The sequence below is a fragment of the Mus pahari genome, chromosome 3 (assembly GCF_900095145.1).
Source record: "Mus pahari chromosome 3, PAHARI_EIJ_v1.1, whole genome shotgun sequence".
NCBI classification, from domain to species: Eukaryota; Metazoa; Chordata; class Mammalia; order Rodentia; family Muridae; genus Mus; species Mus pahari.
The window spans coordinates 4,255,326-4,278,957 of NC_034592.1; the positions used below are offsets into that span (position 1 = coordinate 4,255,326).

The window sequence follows — 23,632 nt, forward strand, 5'->3', positions numbered from 1 at the left end:
CACACACACACACACACACACACACACACACACACACACACACTCGCACACACTAGCACACAGAAAGCAACTCTTCTTGTATATGTTCTCCAGAGGCTTACTAACCCACGAGAGAAAACAGGAAATATGAAGCAGGATTTACTTGAGGGAAGATTTTTCTCATAGACATTCCTTGATGCAAAATTTTCTAGTAATTTAGACAGAAACAGAATTTAAATTTCAGCCCTAAGGGAAGGCATGTGGATTTCTCAAATCTTATCACCAGTTTATAAAATTTATATAAAATGTGCATGCTCATGGGTGTACATTTTGTCAACAAATTTAACCAGAAAAATCAAATTTAGATTTTGCTAGGGAAAGTCCCATGGGTGAATAATTAATACTGTTCTGATCAAACAAGGGATAAAGGGGGTCAGTTAGAAGACTGAGGCTCCATGAGGAAGCAATACTGGCCCCTTCCTGATTCCTTGCAGTGAATGAGAGGAGGGTCAAGACAATGTCTTACTGAGAACATAATTTAAAGAAAACAACTGCCTTTCATTCACCATCATCTGTAATGTGTATCATAGTTTGTAGTTTTGCATGACTATTCTAGAAGGAGAGGAGGTGGGAAGACATAAATTAGGACTCCCTTCTCTTTCAATATTTAAAAAAAAAAAAAAAAAAAAGTAAAACTTAGCAATCAGTTAATTTGTGTTGATACTTCAAGTCACTCCATTTTCCCTCTCAATTTTTATTTCAAATTGTAATCCACAGTATTTGTGTAATATCTATGCATGCTAGAATCTAATTTTGTGTGTTTACAATCTCTCCACTGTACATTTGTTTATGTTACATTTCATAAATCATTATTTAAGATCTCTCTAAGTTAGGTGCTAAAGACTGATTGTGCAGTGAACAGATTAAAATATATAGTATGCCTCCTAAGTGTTGGGAAGTAAACCTTGAACAAACTCATAGCATATGGCAAGCACTGAAGCAAACATTCTCCCCTCAAATTTTTACAGTTATTTGAATATTTTTATCCTTTATTCAAATTCACACAGTTATGAGATAGCTGTTCAAACATTTCTGATTTTAAGCCTACAAGCCAGCCTGGACTTGTTTCTTCTCTATGCTGACATTTTATATTCTGTAGCTCTGCAGGATCCTTTCTATATTTCCAAATCCACGTTACTTAATTCGGTGCTAGATGCAGACTTTGATTCAACAGCCAGACGTATTAGAACTGTTCTGCCCTGAAACCGTCGATGGCATTCTCACTCGAAACTCCTCGAGAGTCATCTCTATCTTAACACAAGGAGTCTGGGGTTGAAAAGTAGGAGACCTTGCCTCCCACTCTCATTTTCTCAGATTCTGACCTCTCTGTACCTCAATTTTATAACTTGAAAGAAAGGGATAAAAACACCTGCCTACCTATTCAGAGTTATTGTGAGATTAAAAAAGAAACCATCACTAAAGGAAACTGGAGACCTTAAAAGATTAATGAGTTTGTAAAATTTTGTTTTTTAGGAAGTCCTAATCATTTTTTATAAAAAATTGTTGACCACCTGCCAGAAATGAAGCTTCCTGGTAGAGAGCTTACCTAGCATGCAGAAACTTCTAGAGCTTGTGCCTCAGAATTAAGTAAGCTGGATGTGGTGGCGATGCCTGGCATCCCGGTATTGGACAGGTAGAAACCAGAGCATTAAAAGCCCAAGGTCACTGCTTAAATAATGATGTTAAGGACAACATTGTGCCACCTGAGACTGTGTCTCAAAAATAAGAAAGAAATCAGTTTCAAAAGCAAAAGCTCACTAAAAAGGGGAAATAACACAGTGATTAAGAGTATGTGGGGAACTTTTCAAATTCACTTCCTTGCAGTCACAGCAGGTGGCTCACAATTACTGTTACCCTAATATCAAGAGCTCTGGTGCCTTCTTCTGGATCTTCAGACACCTGTATGCCCACATGAGCATATTCTCACAGAGACACTCACACACATACATATATATGCATATATGAATACATAGCACATCATAAATACATATAAACATAATTAAAAGTAAAACAAATCCTAAAGTTTTGTTAAAGTTGTTGTGAAAATGCATGATTGGGCCCAGCAAAATATTCAGAACCATGAGAAAGGACTAGAGCATGATCAAAGAATATTTTACCTTTTAATTTATTTTAATTTAATTTCAGTCAAGGAAGGAAATTATACCAAAACCACTCAGGTTTTAGGGTAAAATTGAGTGATGTAAAGATACAGAAGTATAAAGATGAGGTTCAGTACTAAAGGCACCTTAGAGGAATCTATGTCCTCTTTCAAGGTGACCAGATAGCAAGACCAGACAGGCCAAATGGCTGACATATTGATAGTGGTTAAATGGTAGATACATGGAGAATATACCAGGTCAATTAATTGATGTGTATATATATAAAATAGCAAAACTGTTGCATCTCTATATCATTATATTACTGTCTTCCTTTTACTGAGCAATTGTGATGTATTTTTGTCCCAACTAAACACACTCTGGCTTGATTTTTCTTTTCTCCTTTCATTGATGTGAATGTTGATTGTTTAATTGAGAAATAGCAGCAGAATGGATTGCTTGGGGGCACTGTTCATTTCACTCCTATTATAACGTGAGTAAGGAGATGGCCTTCTCATCTGAGGACAGTTTCAAATTTTTAAATTTTGTTCCACGGAATTTTGACAACTTGAACACACACACACACACACACACACACACACACACACGACATAGACAGTGACATAGACATATATATCTGCATTACAAAAATCATTAAAAACTCTGAAGAATTCTTTCTTCAGAAAGATTCTTATTGCTTCATTGAACATTCCCATTAGTAGTGAATTTTGATAATGCTTCTTTTGCAAAGACAAATTTGACAGTGGGTGGGTAATTTTACTCTGCAGTTGTCTTGTATTAGTGCAGATTGTTCTTTTCCTACTTTGAAGTACTTGGTATTTTGTGCCTATTTTATTAAAAGATGAACTTTAAAACAATATGTTATATTTATTAGCTTATTGTGGAAAACGCAATTAATTTATTATTATGTATGTGTATGACTCCTTTGGGGTTGGGCATGGGATACTTTTAAGAGACAAAGGACAACTTTATTTAGACAGTTCTCTCCCTCTCCCTTTGCATAGTTATGAAGATCTAATTCTTGTTGTCATACTTGTGGGACAAGCTCTGCACTAACTTAGCCTTTCTACATGCCCAGCATGACAAGAATTCATTCTCTCTCTCTCTCTCTCTCTCTCTCTCTCTCTCTCTCTCTCTCTCTCTCTCTCTCTCTCTCTCTCTCTCTCTCTCTCTCTCTCTCTCTCTCTCTCTCTCTCTCTCTCTCTCTCTCTTTGTGGGAGGGTGCCTTTGGTTTGCTTCGTCTCTTCCAGAATGGAATCTAAGATGAGCTCAGAGCTTCAGGTGCTTTTACTCACTCATCCATCTTGCCAGCCCTGTATTAAAACAAGTAAATGTCAAGATTTGTGTTCATAATGACTAACAACTGCTTTTATTCTCTCTCTCTCATTAAATTATAAACTCGCTGAATTCTCCTTTGAGTTTCTTTTCATCATTGTGGTCTTTCTTCCCTTTAATGTATTTTCTTTTAGAATAACAAAGACTAGGGTGTATTGTATATGTATTCGTCTTTGTCTCTTAATTTTGAAGGTTATGGTTAGGTTGGCTGATGATTTCACAAGCAGTTGACTCAATTTGTTTATGGCCTGTGGCCATGTTGCAGTGGCTTGTGGTTTCATGTTAACTGTGTTAACCAAAAATCTTGTTTGCAATGTCCCACACATACGCTAAAGGAAGCTTGCCCCCAGTCATCTCTGATTGGAAAATAAAGTTGTCAATGGGAAATGGCTGTGCAGGGAGACTGAGGTGGGACTTTTAGATTTTCCAGACAAGGGATGAAAGAATGTTGAAGGGGCAGAATCCCCATGACCAGAGAAGCCGAGAGTTCAGACTTAAGAACTATAGGAGCTATATCAGTCATATAAGAGGTCAGGGAACCGTCCCTTCATTGCCATTCCCCCATTGAGTCAGGACAGTAGAGATGAAATGTAGTCTTAAAAAGTGATAACTCAGGAATATCTAAGGAGAAAGTGGGTTAGCCATGTAGTGTTATGGAGAAGCTCAGCCATTGTACTGTTGGGGCATATTTAAAATAATGCTGTGCTTGTATGTTTTTCATTTGTGAATCCAGAGATCTTGGGTGGGTAGAGAGCCATGCATGTACTTGCAGTGACCTCAGAGTGGATTAATAATTACTGCTACAGTCATGTGTCATGTCCTGGAAGGAACTGTTGTATAAGAAGCTACTAAATTCCTAGGGGCCAGAGAGTGGAATCAAATCCAAACTAAGTCCTGCTACCTCCTTTGGGGACATGACTCCTCTGCTGGAAGTCTAATTTGTTCTCTCTTCTCCATCATCTCCAATAGTCACATTAAAAATGACCCTTTAGGGCTGGTGAAATGTCTCAGTGGGTAAGAGCACCCAACTGCTCTTCCGAAGGTCCGGAGTTCAAATCCCAGCAACCACATGGTGGCTCATAACCATCCGTAACAAGATCTGAAGCCCTCTTCTGGAGTGTCTGAGGACAGCTACAGTGTACTTACATATAATAAATAAATAAATCTTTAAAAAATATGACCCTTTAAAATACAAATATATTTATTTATTCTCTTTACAACCCGATATCAGCCCTTCTCCTCCTAGTTCCTCCTCATGGAAGTTTTCCCCCCACTCCCAATACACCTTCCCCTTCTCTTTTGAGAGTGGAAGACCCCGCTGGGTGTCATCAGCCCCCATCCCCATTTCCGCAGATCAAGTCACTGCTGATTAGGCTCGTGCTCTCCCACTGAGGCCAGACAAGGCTATTTAATTAGGAATGTAGGGTCCATGGGCAGTTAGGCAACTAGCCCAGGGACAGGCCCTGTTCCAGTTGCTGAGGTTCCACATGAAGACCAAGTTACTTATCTGCTACATATGTTCAGGGGACCATTGTCAAGCCTGTGCTCACTCTCTGGTTGGTGATTCACTCTCTAGGATCCTACAAGAATCCAAGATAGTTGACTTTTAGTCTTCCTGTCAAGTCCCTGTCCTCTTTGGGTCCCGCAATCTTTCTCTCAACTCTTCTGTAAGAATTCCCAAGCTCAAATCTCTTTCCATTGACTGCTGGGTGAAGCCTCTTAGAGGAAGCCGTGTTAGACTCCTGTCGGTAAGCATAACAGAGTATCATTAATACTATTACGAATTAATTTTCCCCATGGGATGGGTCTCAGTTTGGGGCAGTCATTAGTTAGCCATTCCCTCAGTCTCAAATCTATGTTTGTCCCTGTACACCATGTGGGCAAGACACTTTCGGATTGAAGGTTTTATGGGTGGGTCGCTCTTCTTATCCTTTCTCTAGGAGTCCATTCTGGCTAAAAGAAGTGGCCATTTCAGGATCTATGTCCCCCACTGCTAGGAATCTCAGCTAGAGTTGCCTGAATAGAGTCTTTGGCTTTCCCCTCCTGAGGTCTCATCCTAGAGATTCCACCCACCCCCAGTCGATGTCCCTTCTCTTTCCCCTGCTCTCCCTATATGTGATCCCCTGTCCTCTCTTATCACCTCTTTCACCCAGTTCCCTTCTTCTATTGACCTCCAATACCTTTTTGGTTTCTCCTTCTGAGAAAGATTGAACCATGCTCCTTTGGGCCTTTCTTGTTATTTGGCATTTTTTGATATTTTGGTTATAGCATGAATACACTATACTTTATGACTAATATTTACTAATCAATGAGTAAATACTAGGCATGTACTTCTGGGTCTGGGTTACATCACTGAGGATGATATCTTCTAGTTCCACCTATTTGCCTGAGAAATTCATAAAGTCCTTATTTCTTAATGGCTAAATAGTATTCCAGTGTGTAGATATACCAAATTGACTGTATCTATCTTCAGTTGAGAGCCATCTAGGTTTTGAATTTCTAGGATTACAAAGTGGCTATGACAGGGTTCTTGCTGTTGCTTCAGAAGAACTAAGATGGTTTATCAGCATCCATATCTTGGGGCTCACCACCATCTATAATGATAACTATGGATAATCAGAGGCTCCCTTCAGATCTCCCTGGGCATCTTGACACAAGTAGTATACATGCACTTGCACGCACACACACACATACACACACACACACACACACACAAATAATATTCCATTATACACATAAACACATAAAATAAAAATAAGGAATAATCTTGAAATTCATGCATGAATTTATCATATTAAATTGTTGTTAAATATTGTCTTAATTTTTTACTGTTGTGAACAGATACCATGACCAATGCAATTCTTATAAGGACAACATTTAATTAAGGCTGGCTTACAGGTTCAGACGTTCAGTCCATTATCATCAAGGCACAAACATGGCAGCATCCAGACAGGTGTGGTGTAGGAGTAGCTGAAAGTTCTACATCTTCATCTGAAGGCTACTAACAAAATACTGGCTTCCAGGCAGATAGGATAAGGGTATTAAAGCCCATGACTACAGTAACACACCTACTCCAATGAGGTCACACCTATTCCAACAGGGCTACACCTTCAGATAGTGCCACTCCCTGGGCCAAGCATATATATATATATATATATATATATATATATATATATATATATATATAAATTTTTTTTTCCTGCATTGAGATTTTTCAATAGGGAGGGACACTATTCTCTCTATAAAACCAAAGGTACTCACTGAAGAAAGTGGCAATGAGACTAGCTATAAAAGAATTCTAGATAGATATATACTCACCTTTTGTAAGTCCCAAATGAAGTAAACACTATACATTTCTATTCAATCCCACTGATCTTTCCTATGCATGAATGTTGCTAAAGGTTCAATGAGTAAAGGTATTTACCATCTATGGTACCTGATGACCAGAGTTAGATCCCTCAGACTATAATGGTAAAAGGAAAAGATAAAACTTCTGTTAGAGTATGTCTATCTAGAATTCTTTTATTCTAGTGTAGTTAACACAGAGAGCTTGGGTCTGAGTATGCACTTTGCCAACCTCAAGTGTGACCTTAAGTGTGATATTTATTTTTCTTCATTTGTTAAATGGGAATAATAACAACACTGAACTTCTATGATTGTCACTACAATACAATGATGTAGTACTTGTACTCTACCTAAAACAGTACCTGACCCAGTGTTCTAGGTGCTTTGTACATTAAAAGTAATATTTGGATTGCAAATAATTAACTTTAAAAAATGGAACCTTTGTTTTCTAAGGGGATTATTGAAATCTACTGAGAATAATAATGGCATTGTGGAGCATTAATTACACTCATAGAAAAATTCTATTGCCCTGCCCTGTTTGCGCATCACTGATATAGAACTGGTCTAGCAATGTTTGCTGTACTCAGTCAGAAACAGGATTTCCCAAGTCAGCTATTTAATACTTTTCAGAGGGAAGTTTCATGGAATGTATGTTCAACCAAATAAACATACTGAGATGATGTTATCCAGAAACCAATCGACTTGGTAGTTTTAACATGTTTCACACTTGTCAACATTTCCTCTCACAATGGTTTCAGAGTTTCAAATATCACATAGGTACATAGGACCTCCCTTTCCAAAATGAATTTGAAGAGAAAATACCAAAAAGACTGGACATGTATGAGAAATGCAGGACTTTATCTCCCATCTCCTGAATCCAGATCTGAGTAAAGTTAGATTCTACTGAAGTCCAACTTGATGTTCGAGCGGGTTTACTTTATTGTGTAAAAGAGTATTGAGCAGTTATTTACAGAGGCATGGACAACTCAAAGGATAATTAAAAGTGCACCTAGAATGAATGAGAAGTCATGAAATCTAGAACACTGCAGTTTTGTCCATAACTTTCAGGCATCTAGGCAGCTCTGTGGGATTTTTTTGAGCAAGCTCAGCTACTCTGAAAACATATCCAACCCCAGCATTTGTCTCTTGCTTCTGTTACCTTGTAAAGGGTCCTGTGTAGCTTGTTGATTTCAGGAATTTATTATGGCTTGTGGGAATTTCAATTTATGAAAGAATTTGTTTTGTTTTGTTTGCTTTGCTTTTAAGATAGAGACATAGTAGATTGAAGTACAGATACTATATTCTGCAGACCCCAATGTATGTACTCTAGTGGAGTTTAATACCTGAAGAGACTTCCAGTGAAATCCCCCTCCAACTTAGTGCATTACAGACATGAACTGGACACTCAATGACTGTTCAGGTAGAAAAAAACAAGACACAGTAATAATTTCCTTAATCTCTAATTCTGACAAGGTAGTAATCTCATTTGTATGCTGCATTTCCAAGTTTATGAATATTCCCCTTGATAAGTGTTACACTATATCCAGAGTTAATTAAACTTTTGTTTGTGATGACAAAAAATGCTGGAGAGGTTATAATGTCTAACTCTGAAAATCAATTGACTAGACGGGTTGTACTTGTGAAAAGTATCGCCTTTCCCAGGACTGTGTGTCTGCATATTGACTAGCTCCCTTAACTGGACATTCTGATTTTTAAATTAGGTTTTCAATTATCTCAGTCACTGGATTAGCAACCTATATCTTGCTGACCACTCCCATGATGTGAGAATTGGTAAAAATATCCCATTTTTAAAAATCCTATATGGGACAAGTCATTAATTTTTTCTGCCTGATCCAGCATTTCATTTAAATTGTATGAGGACCATTTGTTGCCTGGGAGCAAAATCTACTTTAAATCCAAAGTCATTTCCTTTGCTGGTGTCAGTACATACACATCTCTCCATATTCTGTTCAGTCTCTTTAATAATTTCCTGTTATACCACCTGTCATTTTTATCTTTTCCCAGCCATGCAGCTGTACAGTCATGAATCACTGAGTAAAGGTGCTACATTCTGAGAAATGTGTCCTTAGGTCATTCATTCACTGTCAATTTCAGAGAAGGTTAAGAGTTAAGCATATAGATGAGTTAAATATGGACCACTGTTATATCTTTGCTTGTAGATGGCTGGAATGTTGTTACACAATACAAGAGATTATATTTAAACCACTCCATTGTCTTTAATGTCTATTGCTTTTATAGGTGAATGTATTTCTATAACTGCACATGCAAGAGAAAGATAATACTAAGAAATGTTAAAAATCAACTAAATGTAAGTTTAGAAAACTGGAGGGACAAAAATGGAGAAGAGACTGATAGAAACTTGGGATCCATCTCAAAGGGAGGCTCCAAGGCCTGCTATTATTAATGATGGTATGGTGTGCCTATGGAAAGTAGCCTAGCATGGTTGTCCTCCAAGAGGCCCAATAAACAGCTGACTGAGACAGATGCAGATACATATACCCTACTATTGGAATGAAGTCATGAACCCCCTATGGTTGAATTGGGGAAAGGCTGGAAGAACAGCAGGAGGCTGAAGACCCCATAGGAAGACCAGAGGTTTCAACTAAATTGAACCCCTGATATTCTCAGATACTGAGCCATCAACCAGACAGCATACACTTAGTCCCAGGCCCCTGACACTGATATAGCAGAGAACTGCATATTCCAATATCAGTGGGAGAAAATGTGACAAACCTTGGAGAGACTTGAGGCCCCAGGGAGGGAGGAGGCCTGGCAGGGGTAGGAGGTGGATGTCAGGGACTTACTTTTGGAGGCAGAGGGGAGGGGGAAATGGGAAGAGTAATTGTGGAAGGGCAGGCAGACAGGGTGTGTGTGTGTGTGTGTGTGTGTGTGTGTGTCTGTGTGTGTGTCTGTGTCTGTGTCTGTGTATGTCTGTTTGTGTCTGTGTGTGTGTCTGTGTGTGATGACTGGATTGTAAAATAATAAGTAAAAAAGTAAGAATATTTGTTAGATAAAACTAACAAAAGAAATAGAAACATTTTACCTTTCATTGTACAGAAATATTAACTGTAATTATGTCATAAATTCTAGTAGAAAACATTTTTCCTTAATTAGTTTAATTCTTTCTTATAAAAGCAATTGATGGTATATGCAAATATTGAGAGAATACACCATAACAATTTTCTGCCATTTATCAGGAACTAAATGAGAAAAAAAATATTTAGTAAATGAATTTTAATGAACTATTGATGTGGTAGCAACATTCGTAAACACAACTTACTATTCACCATATAGCTGTGTGCTTATAGAAATATTGGCACCTTTTGGTCATTTGATCCATCCAATCACATTTTCAAGGAGATTCTTGACATTAAGGCTAAATGCTTATGAAGTCATAATGCGAACATGCTGGCTAGTTATTGTCAAATTGATACAAGTTAGAATTATCTGAAAGGAGGAGAAAACGTCTCATATGACCTGCCTATGGAGCTTTTTTTTTTTTAAATTAGTGATCAACATGAGAGTCTTTTTGGGATGGTCAGCAGTTCCTTAAGAAAGCAAGCTGAGCATATGATGAGCAAGTCAGTATGCAGTACCTCTCCATGGTGTCTACATCAGCTCCTACCTTAGGTTTCTGACCTGTTTGAGTGCCTGTCCTTACTTTCTTCAATGATGTGCTGCAATGTGGAAATGTAAGCTAAATGAAGGATGTCCTCACTGACTTTCTCTTAGTCAAGTTGTTTCAACAATAGAAACCCTAACTAAGACAGCCATGAACTCAACAAAGATGGCATGTGATTTCAGGTGTCTCTGATTACAAAATCCTGCTAGAATATTCAAAAACAAGAAAAAAAAATCACACAAAATTAAAAAATAAAGTCTTACTCAATGACATGTCAAAGATGTGCCTTATGATTAGTCAAGGAGCAATGCTGTTGTTATCTGCCAAGGAATGCATTTTATTTAGTCAGTGTCAACAAAGTTGTTCCTTTGATGTGTGCAAATCAAACCAGTCACATTTATGCAATGTTTATTCAATAATACTTACTAGAAGCATAGTACTTAACTAAACAGGAAACTATTGCTAGAAATGTCTATGTAAATAAAACAACATTCTACTAAGACACTTACCATATTTAATTTGTTATTATGCTTCTTATACTCCTTAAATTTTAGTTCTGAGTTTTAAAATTTTTGTCAATGTTGGGGTTAGAATATTTATGCTATACTTTCATATGTCCATTCTTGTTTTCCTTTAGACATCTTATCCATTAAATGAGCCTTGAGATAGCTATTTCCCTTAATCATTTTCCCCTTTAATATTAAATATTTCCTGGAATAGCTTAATGTCTAAGGTAGATTTATTACACTATTTCCCGTGTGATATTTTGTGATTGCTACTGTATATTATTTTTGATGGTGCTGAGAGTTCCTCTAGTCTTTGGGTTGCAGAAGAGTTCCCTGACACTTTTGGGTCACTTTGAATTAATGTTTATTGCATAGTTAAAGGATGCGATTCTAATTAGTAACAGCACATATTCTTACAGCTAACAGAAATGACCTTTACTTCTGCATTCATCAGCTTCGTTCATATCCCTGTGGTTTAGCACTCTTCCAGCTAGAAATCTACATGCTCACCATATTCCTTATCTCCACTTTTCAAGTTCGGAAGTGTGACTTATCTATTACTGCATATTACTGTATATACTGTAGTCTTCTTCCTGCATTCCCCGCACTGAGATCCTTTAAAAATTAGGATATATTCACTATACAATGGTGGTTGTTATAATTTTATATGTTTAATTTATATGTATGACTGTCTTGTCTGTATGTGAGTCTGTGCATCATGTGCATGCTTATTGCTCAGTGGGGCCTAAATGTGTTAGATCCCCTCAAACTGGAGTTACAGATAGTTGTAAGCTACCAAATGTGTACTGGGAATCAAAGCCGAGTGAGTTGGAAAGATAAAAAGTACTTATAACTGCTGAGCCATCTCTCCAGCCCCATAGACTGAGTCTCATCCATGTATATAATGTGTTTTAGACTGTATTTATTCCCCTAATTACTTACAGATATCACCTTTCCCCCTTGGTTCCTGTTGTTTTATTTTACTCTTATTGTCCCTTAAACATTCACATTTTCTCTAAGACTCCATATGTGCAGGAAAACACATGGCATCTGCCTTTCTGAGTCTAGCTTTTTCCTTACATGCTGATCTCTAGTTTTATCCATTTTCCTGCACATAATGTGATTCAATTCTTCTTAATAGCTCAGTGGTCCTCCGTTGTGTATGGATATAACCTTCTTTATTCATTTATTCACTGTGAGCTATTTAGACTGATTCTGTAATTTGGTTCATCAGAATAGTGCTACAATCTACATGGCCGTACAGAAAACTTTGCTGTATTTTGCCTTTAGATTCTGTTAGGTATGCACCCAAGTGTGGTATAGTGAGTTCCTATCACTTTTTCTGCCATATCCTTGCATTTTTTTTATTATTGTTTGTGTTTCTAGAAAATAGCCATTTGGCCTGGGGTCGATGAGATGTGGTATCAAGGGTTTGAGCTGCATTTCTCTAAAACATTGGATGTGTTGATTTGTGTGCATTTAATAACTATTTGCATTCCTCATGCAAAGAGTATCTTTTTGGTTGATTTTCTCATTTATTGGTTTGATTATTTGCCCTTTGATGTTTAGTATTTTGACATCATTATAATTTCTGGATAGTAATTATCAGCAGGTTGAATTACTGTCAAGGGTTTTCTTCTATTCTGTAGCCCAGCTTTTCTTCACTGTGGTCATGGTTCCCTTTGTCGTGTGTAGATTTTTAGTACTGTGCAGTCCTCTTAGCCAGTTTTGCTATTAAATTTGTGTCAATGAAAATTTCATTCAGAAAGTTAGTGCCTTTCTAGAAAGTTTCCTCAGATGTTTTCCTCTAGTAGTTGCAAAATTTGGAGTCTTACTTTAAGGCCTTTGTGAAAAACTTACAGTGCTTTCTATTTAAAGAGTCAATTTTAGTTCCCTGAGCTTGGGCTCAAATGGCACTTCTTTGTGATACTCTCTTACATATAGTTCTATTATATATCCCGTGATATTCTCATCACTGAGTGGACACTTGGAAGCTATATCATTGTCTTACTCAAGGTACTAGATTTTTATAAAATTTTATTGCCTGATATATATAAGGTGACAAATGAAGGATGAAACATTAAAAAAAAAAACTACCCTTTATACTTGTCTGACACCTCTTTTATATATCATTCTGGGGAAAATCATAATCTAATTAGTTATGGGTACTTATGTTGAATATATAATCATTTGACTTGAAGGCACTTGATGAAATTCTAATGCTTAACAATTTATATTGTTACCTTACTACATCACACATTTAGATAGGAAACTAATGATTTTCTTAATTTTGCCTTTATGTTTCTACTGTCATTTTGTTTTTAATATCTCAGCAGTTGAGATCATTGCCTTTCTAGTGAATCAAATCCTAAGGGCAGTCTTAAGTACCTCCTCGAGCCATACTTAATCACTCTACCTCTGATGAGCTTTCACTCTGAAATGGTTGTAAACAAGACTGTAAAGACCTTCTGTATGTCCATGTAGATGTGTAAACAGACACGTGATTTATCCTGGGGAGGAAGACCTGCATGTGCTAAGGAACATTGGAAGAACTCTGAAATTTCCTTAGCGGCCCCTATCGATTCTTAAAGCGCCACTGACGAGAAGCTTCCTCTGATACCTGAGTAACTTCCAAGCCCAAGTGGCTCCTCTTCTTTGGTTTTGTTGTTTGTTTTTGTTTTGTCTTCTTAAGAATCTTCTTCAGTCATATCTCGTTCGGCTAAAACGGGTATACAACTCAGACCTGACACTTGACAAACTATGTAAATCATGGCTGCTCGTATCACAAAGGGCGGGAGTGAAGAGGTAAGAGTATTGGCTTTGAAGAACCTGAAGCTGCAGTTTATGACAGGCACGAAGAGGACTAGACTGATAGAGATGTCCAGTCATAGGCTTGAGTTAGGGCAGAGCCTTAACTAAGTGAATCTTAGTGTTTGTCATTTATTTTCTGGGACAAAAGATTGGACACTAATGGAGTTTGGAACAAGGCAGCAAGGTGATGACACAGTAGCATTCAAGGTGAACTGGAAACAAGCATGTGAGAGGAAAGCAGAGTCTGCGCTGGGGAGGGCTTTCAGAAGTGACGAAGAGGGATGTACACATTTAGCAGCCTTTCAGATGCTAGCACCTGCTAAATGCTCTGTACATAGCTATTATACAGGGTAGAGAATACTATGCTAATAGGTAGATAAATTTTTCCTTTTTTTTCTTTTTCTTTTTNTTTNTTTTTTTTTTTTTTTTTNTTTTNTTTTGTTTTTGTTTTTCGAGATAGGGTTTCTCTGTATAGCCCTGGCNNTCCTGGAACTCACTTTGTAGACCAGGCTGGTCTCGAACTCAGAAATCTGCCTGCCTCTGCCTCCCGAGTGCTGGGATTAAAGGCGTGCACCACTATTAAATTTTTCTTTTTAAGAGGGAGTAGTTCAAACCATACTGTAACACTTGAGGAAGATGGATTCATTTTTGTTGTTGTTGTTAATTTTATTTTATTTTTAATTTATTTTTTACACTCCATGTTCCATTCCCCACCCCACCCCTACATCCACCCTCCGACTGCTCTATGTCCCACACCTCCTCTTCACCACACCCTGTCTCCACGTGGATGCCTCCACCCCCCACCCACCTGACTTCTAAACTCCTTGGGGCCTTCAGTCTCTTGAGGGTTGGTACATCATCTCTGAATGAACGCAGACCTGGAAGTCCTCTACTGTATGTGTGTTGGGGACTTCATATCAGCTGGTGTATGCTGTCTGTTTGGTGGTCCAGTGTTTGAGAGATCTGGGGGTCCAGATTAATTGAGACTGCTGGTTCTTCTGCAGGATCGCCCTTCTCCTTGACTTCTTTCAGCCTTCCCTAATTCAACAACAGGGACCAGCTGCTTCTGTCCATTGGTTAGATGCAAACATCTCCATCTGACTCTTTCAGCTGCTTGCTGGGTCTTTCAGAGGGCAGTCATGATAGGTCCCTTTATGTGAGTGCTCCATAGCCTCAGTAATAGTGTCAGGCCTTGGGATCTCCCCTTGAGCTGCATCTACTTTGGGCCTGTCATTTGACCTTCTTTTCCTCAGGCTCCTCTCCATTTCCATCTCTATAATTCTTTCAGACAGGAACAATTACGGGTCAGAGATGTGACTGTGGGATGGAAACTCCATCCCTCACTTGATGTCCTGTCTTCCTGCTAGAGGTGGGCTCTGTAAGTTCCCTCTGCTTACTGTTGGGTCTTTCATCTCCCTTTGAGTCCTGGGAGTCTGTGACCTCCCAGTTCTCTGGTGCATTCTGGAGGGTCCCCACAACCTCCTATTTCCTGAGGTTGCCTATTTCCAGTCCTTCTGTTGGCCCTCAGGGCTTCAGTCTTTTTCACTCAGCCAGTACCAAATCAGATTTCCCTCCCCCCCCCACTCTCTCCCACCCCATCTCCTTTCCCCCCCCGTCCCGTCCCTTCCCACTTGTGATTGCTTTCTTCTCTCTCCCAAGTGAGACTGTGGTGTCCTCACTTGGGCACTTCAGTTTGTTGAGCTTTTTGAGTTCTGAGGACTCCATCTTGGTTATTGTCCTTTTTTGTGGGGGGTTGGGGTGTGGGCTAATATCCACTTATTAGTGAGTACATGTCAATATCATGCATTCCCTTTTGAGTCTGAGTTACCTCACCTAGGAAGGTAGATTCTTTTCTTTCAATACACATTTCATTCTCTTTAGCTAATGTGTTTGCCATGTATCTTGTTCTAACATAAATATAGTTAAATACCTGAAGTGTTCTAGAAAATATATACCATGTGATTCTTATTATCCCTGATGAAAACTGGGTTTGGTAGTAACACATATTTAAAGAAAAAAAAAATGTTAGTATGTCTGCAACTTTACTACTGATCATGGGAAGACATCGGAATGGTTGGGTTCTTTCTACTCGGATAATTCCCTTCACAGAACTGCTTTTGACATCTTTCAGACATGACAATTCGGTATTATTACTTTCATTTTAGTATTATCAATGACCACTCATTACAGATCGCACATTGGAAACATTTGTATTTTCCTGGTAGCACAAACTAAATGTGATGAAAAACTTTTCTAAGGAATATGTGGCTTTTATGAAAAGGGAAGAAAAACTAATTGAAAGTCAATGTAGAGTCTGAATGATTACCTCTGGCAAATAAGTCATTCAAAATCTCGGAAAGATTTGAAAAGGCAATCATTTGTAAAATTGGAGAGAGCTAAATTCCAATATATATCTTCTCCTTTTTAAATTGCAGATTCAGAGAAATAAACGGTGTAAATGGTGGGATTTTTTTTTTAATCACAATACCATTTACTATAGGAAGGCTGCAGATAGTTCTGGGCTTTGACCAGGCTCCTTACCTTTTCTTTGAATGCAGGTGTGTGTGTGTGTGTGTGTGTGTGTGTGTGTGTGTGTGTGTGTAGATAGATAGATAGATAGATAGATAGATAGATAGATAGATAGATAGATAAATAGATAGATAGATAGATGATACATAGACAGACAATACACAGATACATGGATAGATACATTGAAATAGATGAATATAGATAAATAGATATATAGATAGATAGATCAATAATACATAGATTCAGAGAGATGGCAGATGTTTTGATGGTAAATAATAGATTGATTGATTTAGAGTAGAGAGACATACAATGAAATAGAGAGAAACAGAGAGAAAATGATTTATTTCAGGTCATTTTCTCTTATATGCATTATATATATAACATGTTTCTTGTTTCTGGCCTTATAATGTTTTAAACAGACAAAGAGCTATTTCATTCTTTTTTATTTTATCAGTTTTATATACATTATTGTTAAGCAAAATACATTCATGCTATCTTATATATTAAGAATCATTGTTTTAGGATTCCCTTAAGAAGGCAAACATAAGACTTTGGAATTTTCTACCCTAAAATCTCCAATTTACCCTATTCCAAATCAAAGTAGTTCTACTGTAAATGCTGTTCATCCTATAACTTAATGCTTTTAAAATGGAAATGGTATGCTATGTTTGGATAGTTCAGTGCAATGAACAAACATAAGGATGTCTTCCGCTCTCCATGCTTCACATTCCGTCAATCACATTTTATTATAGGTTGTATAAAAATTAACAAATAAAGCAGTAATGGTGGAAAAAGCCCTATCATTGATTTCCATTCACTGAATCACATCATTTATCACGTTCTACCATTTTCTAATCAACTGATAAAAATGACAAGTTACAGCCCCCCCCCAATAACTTACACATTAAATGGCAGAAATATATTGTTAAATGACAAAGGAACAGTAATAAGAATTGAGAGAAAATAAGTAGATTTAGAATTTAAATCTATAGAGAATCTTCTTAGTCAGAAAAAATATCAATAAACCATAACTGAATTTTATTCTTTTCATATGTTTGACATAGTAAATGGCCAAAACCATATACTTTAGTACCATCCAACACTTAGTTTTAAAGGTCAACTGAATCTGATACCAATTGGGTAAAAGAGAAACATCATTTAACTTTAATTGAAGCGTTCCCTATTTTACATTTACTGTTCTGCACATTATTGATTTTTCTCCTTTGATTTTGTTCCTTGCAGAGAGTGAATCTGTCCTTCGATTTTCCATTTTATGGTCATTTTCTAAATGAAGTCACTGTGGCAACTGGGGGTAAGTCATTTTCTATGTAGTTACCTAGAAATATCTACATTTCATTACAGTTTTTATTATTCATTTTCTCACTTTTCAAGATAAATGAAATTTATTTGGAAAATGATTGCTTTGCAACAAAAATACAACCCATTGCAGAACAGACATATTGAGAATAAATCTTAGCAGAAATCATAAAGTATAATTAAAATTTTCAGGTTAAAATCCACCCCTTGATTTTTTTCCAAGTTTTAACTCACTTCTTGTTAATATGGTAAGACAATGTGAATTGGAATTACATGAAATAGCTATATCATTAAAAGGGGTAAAAGTGAGTTGTTAGCTTATTTAAATTTTTCTTTTATCATATGTAGTTACTATATATTGATATACACACTAAAGCAACGTGTTCTTTACATTAAATTATTTTGTTTTTTATTTAATATCTCCTATGTAAGCAAACAAATTGGAGGGTCTTAAACACTGACATCCAGACTTTTCAAAATTTCGCTTTCCTCTGTAAATATAAAGGTCTAGTGTTGAGTCTAGTACTCTTTGAAGAAGGAATGAGTCATGTTTCACAATGTGTTTCAAAGACTAAAGATGTATTCATAATGATGCACTGATGAAAGAATAAATTTAGTACATGAGACTTTCTCTGACAGCCATGGATGGTAGAGAAAAGGAGTGGAAGTATGAATCAATGTAAACAAAAATTAACAGAACTGTGAAGATAAAAGCAAATGAAATTCCATGTATATATAACAATGGCATAATGAAATGTCTTGAACACCTGAACTTAAAGTGCCAGAAATTTGAGGTTGTCCATTCTCTACACCTCATTGCTGGTTTCTAGGATGGCATGAAATCGGCTTGGTTTGTTCTTCTTGCATTTTAATATCTTATATACTTAGAAGTTATGTAGAAACCAAGGGAAAATATTTCTATTTATAAATATCAAAAAGGAAAAGATTTTGAACACCTATGTTGAGCTAAGGTGAATTATGCTACTTCTGCCTTAGGCATCTTTAGTTCATTGGGAAATGAAATGGGAAAATATGGTTAAGGGATTCCCACAGTTGCTAAAGCTCATACATTTATGGGAATCACTCTATCAATCTCAATGGAGATTTATTTAAAATATTTCCTCGAGAGTTTCACAATTTGGTGGTTTTATGAGGAAGAAACAATATGTCCAGGAGAGGTGTCATGGTGAGTGAAACCCAAAGGAGAAAAGACACAAAGAGACATTTTTGAAATAGCAAAAGAGATTTGAGTAAAATTCATGATACATTTATCAATAAAGTGCAGATCAGAAAAGTAAATTGGGTCAATTTTCCATCATCTCTGAAAAGATATATCTGACAAACTTTAACAAGGTGGATCTAGATGTGTGTATAATTGCTTACAGTACAGACACACTGTATGCAATGTGTATAATTGCTTGGAAGAGTATTGTGGATTCCTGTGGGAGAACCTTAAGGGATTTGGTGGTTCAAGTTGGACAACTACAAAGGCAATTAAGAGCTGAATTAGTTAAAAACAAAAGGCTTCAAGCATGGAGATGCTGAATTTTTGTGTGGTAGAATAGATTTTACTTAAAGTATACATAGAAATATGCCTTGGAGTTCACCATGCATGCACTGTTAGAGAGAATCAGCCCTTTAACTGGTTACATTTAAGGGCTGAGTGAAAGTAGAAAGGTGAAAGTGAAGGATAGACCCTTTGAACCATGAGTGATATATTGTCACCCATTAAGAATGCAGAAACATAGTGGCTTTATAGTAGAAATGTCATGTATGTTTTCTAACACGACACATTTAACATAACCCAGAGTGTTTCCTGTAAAAGTAACTTTTATTCACCAGATGTGATTGTCATCTCAGAGGCTTACAGATGCATAAACTCACTCTTTCTAGCTCTTTCTGAATTCTTACTGGCTGATTCAACTCAGCTCAAACTTCTCTCCAAGCTGACTGATTTGATCTGGTTTTCTCAGCTTCTCGTTGAATTACTCCCTTTGGCTTCAAACTAACTCTGGCAATCTGTTCTAATCTTCTAGCTCCTTCTCATTCTCTAGCTTGTTCTGTCTTCAACTGTAGCCTGTCTCTGGAAAACTGTGCAGGTAAAACTCCCCACCTCTCCTATTCTCTGCACTGCTCTTTAAGTGGCCCCTCTTTCCTGTCTCTTTTTGAGAGTCAGCCCTATCCTGTCTTTGACCCATTCTGTCATTTTCAAACATGGCTCCTTTCTTCTACAAATTAACCTCACCTCCATGGTCTGGAATTAAAGGTATACTAAGAATAAGTCTGGATTCTACCCAGAGGGATGAAAGATCAGACACTGTAAGAAAAACATGGACTCTTATCTCAAGTTAACTTAAAAACTCATGTCAGTGATTAGGTTGCTACAACTTAATATCAACCTTAATGGAATGTATGTCAACACATGCAAGAAGACAACTATAGTATGCTCAGGGCTTCAAAGTACCATTTCTTAAAAATAAAAATATCTCAGTTGAATAACTATCTTCAGTAATATCTATGCACTTTGTAAAAACATTTAAAGATATACTTTATCTGCTTAAATTATAGTAATAAAGATAACATATACATCTCTGTACCTTGTTTAAATCAAACTTAAATCAGAGGTCTCACCATGATAATTTGGCTGTGACTTATATCACACAGAAAGCATATTCTCATTAAAACTTTTCAAATAAAAACGCCTAGCTTGATTTTACTTCTACTACTTGTTCTTTCGGTCAGTTCTGACCCAGAACTGCAATAGGTACTGGAGACAAAGATCCCGACTGTACCATGCAGAATAGACTATGGTTCTTGGCTAAGATTGTTATGTCATCTAAGGCAAAGAAAGGGACATGGTGTTAATAAACAATAACAGCAGGCTAATCAGAGGGAAGATATTCAGAAAGGAGATAATTTACGTTGTACCATGTGTGAACAAATTTGTGAAAGAATGGACATTTAGTACTAACCTATGGGTAGGTTGAATTTTATTAGGCAAAGAAGTGAAAGGCTAAAAATGAACAGAGAAAGGATAGCCCAGCAAAAGGAGTGCTGTGCTGAGTCTAATGCCTGTATTGAATGTGATTGAAGAGTGGTGTGGTTACACTGAACCCTGGGAGCTTCCATGTGATCTGCTCAGCCTTGGGTTGTTCAAGCATCCAGTCTGATCTGACAGTGGAGGCATGAGGAGGAGGAACAGTGATGGCAGAGAAAGTAGATAGCATAGTTTTCTCTCTGTAAAATTAATTTTGTTTTATTTATTTGTAATATGTATGATAAAAATATGCTATTTAATTATATATTAATAAAATAATGTTATGCATTGACATATTAGCAATAACAATTATAATAATCTTGAGTTAGTCTCAGATATCAGTCTTATATTGTGTGTGGGTTGCATGGATATACCACATGCATGCACACTTTTCACAGGTGTTGGGAGGAGCAAATTGAAAGGGTAGATCATCTTTTCAATGTTAGTCTCTAGGACTTAATTCTGGTCATCAGACATGGCAACAATCATACTTACTTACAGAGCCATCTTGCTGACTCAAGATTACAGAGTTTCAAATTTTTCGTAAATATAATTCCTGATCTGGAATAGGTACAATAGAAAATGGAAAGGCTGTTGTCAGAACTAACAATTGAATTGCTTAATCATTGTGGTTAGAAAGCTTCCATTTAAAAATCTCCATGAAAATGAAGGGGGGGGGGAAAGCTATGAGTTTGGAAGTCTGAACCACAGACTGTAGTCAATCTTTGTGAATGATAAGATGTTACAAACTAAATACCTAGTGCCATCACACATCTTAAACAGGCCACTTACCATAGATGGGTTGAAAGAGAATAGAAAGTGAAAGTCAAATTTAAAGTGCTGATTTGAAGCCATTTCTACTACACATGGGCTATAGGGACATCAGCTTCCATTTTATTGAATGTCATTGTCTTAGTCAGGGTTTCTATTCCTGCACAAACATGATGAAGAAGCACTTGGGGAGGAAAGGGTTTATTCCGCTTACATTTTCCACTTGCTGTTTATCACCAAAGGAAGTCAGGACTGGAACTCAAGCAGGTCAGAAAGCAGGAGCTGATGCAGAAGCTATGGAGGGATGTTCTTTACTGGCTTGCTTCCCCTGGCTTGCTCAGCCTGCTNTTTTATAGAACCCAAGACTACCAGCCCAGAGATGGCACCACCCACAAGGGGACCTNNCCCCTTGNTCACTAATTGAGAAAATGCCTTACAGCTGGATCTCATGGAGGCATTTCCCCAACTGAAGCTCCTTTCTCTGTGATAACTCNAGCTGTGTCAAGTTGACACAAAACTAGCCAATACAGTCATTTATCCTTGATTGTATCTCTGAATTCTACAGGATCCTTTTTTTTGTTTTAATATCCAATGTAGGAAAAAACAAAGTAGAATGTTTTTGTAGTGAATTCAATCTATGTAAACAAAGAAAGCAAGTGCTTTGAACTATCCTTCCTATCTCATTATCTCACAGATTTGATTTTTCCCATGCCGTCTTAATGACTACACACACACACACACACACAATTTAAGACTGAGATCTAATATTAATCCCAAGACTGTTCTCCATGTCACTGTATTCAACTCAGAAACTAATTTTAAAATACAGACAAATACATAATTCATTATGGCAAATCTTTGCTATAGTCATGTATATATGATATGTATGTATGTATCATTATGAATAAACTTCATTTTACTTTAAAGTTTAAATTTAAACTAAATATCAGGCCTATCATAACCATAAAATAAAGTCTTCAGTTATTAAACATTTTAATATTCAAAAGCTTCAATCATCCATACAAATAATGCAGAAAAATGAATTTAAAATACCATCTTATTTTCTGGTTCACTGACAGCAATAGCTGAAAGCTTTTGATCATCTTTCTATTTAAAATATAATTTAGTATGCAAGTATTTCACCTATCTCCAAGTTAATCCTCTGTGCTGTTCATCATCAAGAACGTGTTCATTAATGGCTCAGCTAAGTCCTGCTGCTTGCATCTCATAGCTTGTTTTCTTTCATATGTCTACCTTTATTTGTTATTGGGCTACTAATCTAAAATTTGACATTTTTCATGTTTAGATTGTTGATTTCTTTGACCCTTAATAGCAAGGGAAGAGCATTTTAACCAGAGTCTATCATTGGTATATGCGATTATGAAGAATGTGGGATTAAAACATGAGTGACAGAGAGAAGGAGAAGTGTCATAATTCAAATAAAAAATTACATGAACAGGTGTCAGTGTAAATGGCATTGTGAACATGGAGTTAATGGTCAAAGAAAGATAAAGTATATCAAGGAGCCAATGAATACTCGTTATCTTCTTTGATTGTACTAAAGTATTAGCCATCTGTATCTATATAAATTTCAAACTGCATGTTTTATTTTGAAAACTGTTTAAAAATTGAACATGTACTTCATTCAGTTGCTATATAACTATTAAACATATAATTACTGTTAGATAATGACTTCTTACTATATGAAAATTAATATGTAAACATTAAAAAATCAGGCAAAAATGCAAATCCCTTCTCTTTCTTCATGCATGCTCCTGTCAACCAAACCACACTCTTACTCAATTCAATAGGTTATTTTTCTATGCCGGGCTAATGATCATTTATGTGTGCTTTAGATCCTCTATAATATATATTAAAACTAAAGTATTAACTGTTATCTTCATTGGGTTATTAGGAAGTGTATTACTAAGGTTTCTGTCTTTTTTTTTTCCTTCTTGTCTTCAAGTACTAATATTTAATTTGAGTTGCAAATAATACTTCATGGTTTTTCAGGATACTTGATTAATAGGAATACCAGGCTTTCGGGGGAGGGGAATTAGGTCCTTTCATGATGATTTATAAGTGCTGACCCATCTTGTTTCAAAGGTAAAACCTGAAAATCAACAACAAGAACAACAACAAACAGGTAGTGAAAATGAGTGGCATTGTTAGGTCTGTTAAA

The 23,632-nt window shown here is 36.7% G+C and overlaps 1 protein-coding gene across 3 annotated transcripts in view; it reads left to right on the forward strand.

The window, feature by feature from the left end:
* Plxdc2 (plexin domain containing 2) overlaps positions 1-23,632 on the forward strand; it is a 385,031-nt gene that overhangs the window by 196,781 nt on the left and 164,618 nt on the right. For all 3 annotated transcript variants that reach the window (XM_021192904.2, XM_021192901.2, XM_029536023.1), the window contains one exon: positions 17,568-17,637. In XM_021192904.2, the coding sequence (XP_021048563.1) occupies positions 17,568-17,637 (70 nt within the window). The remainder of the gene's footprint in view (positions 1-17,567; positions 17,638-23,632) is intronic.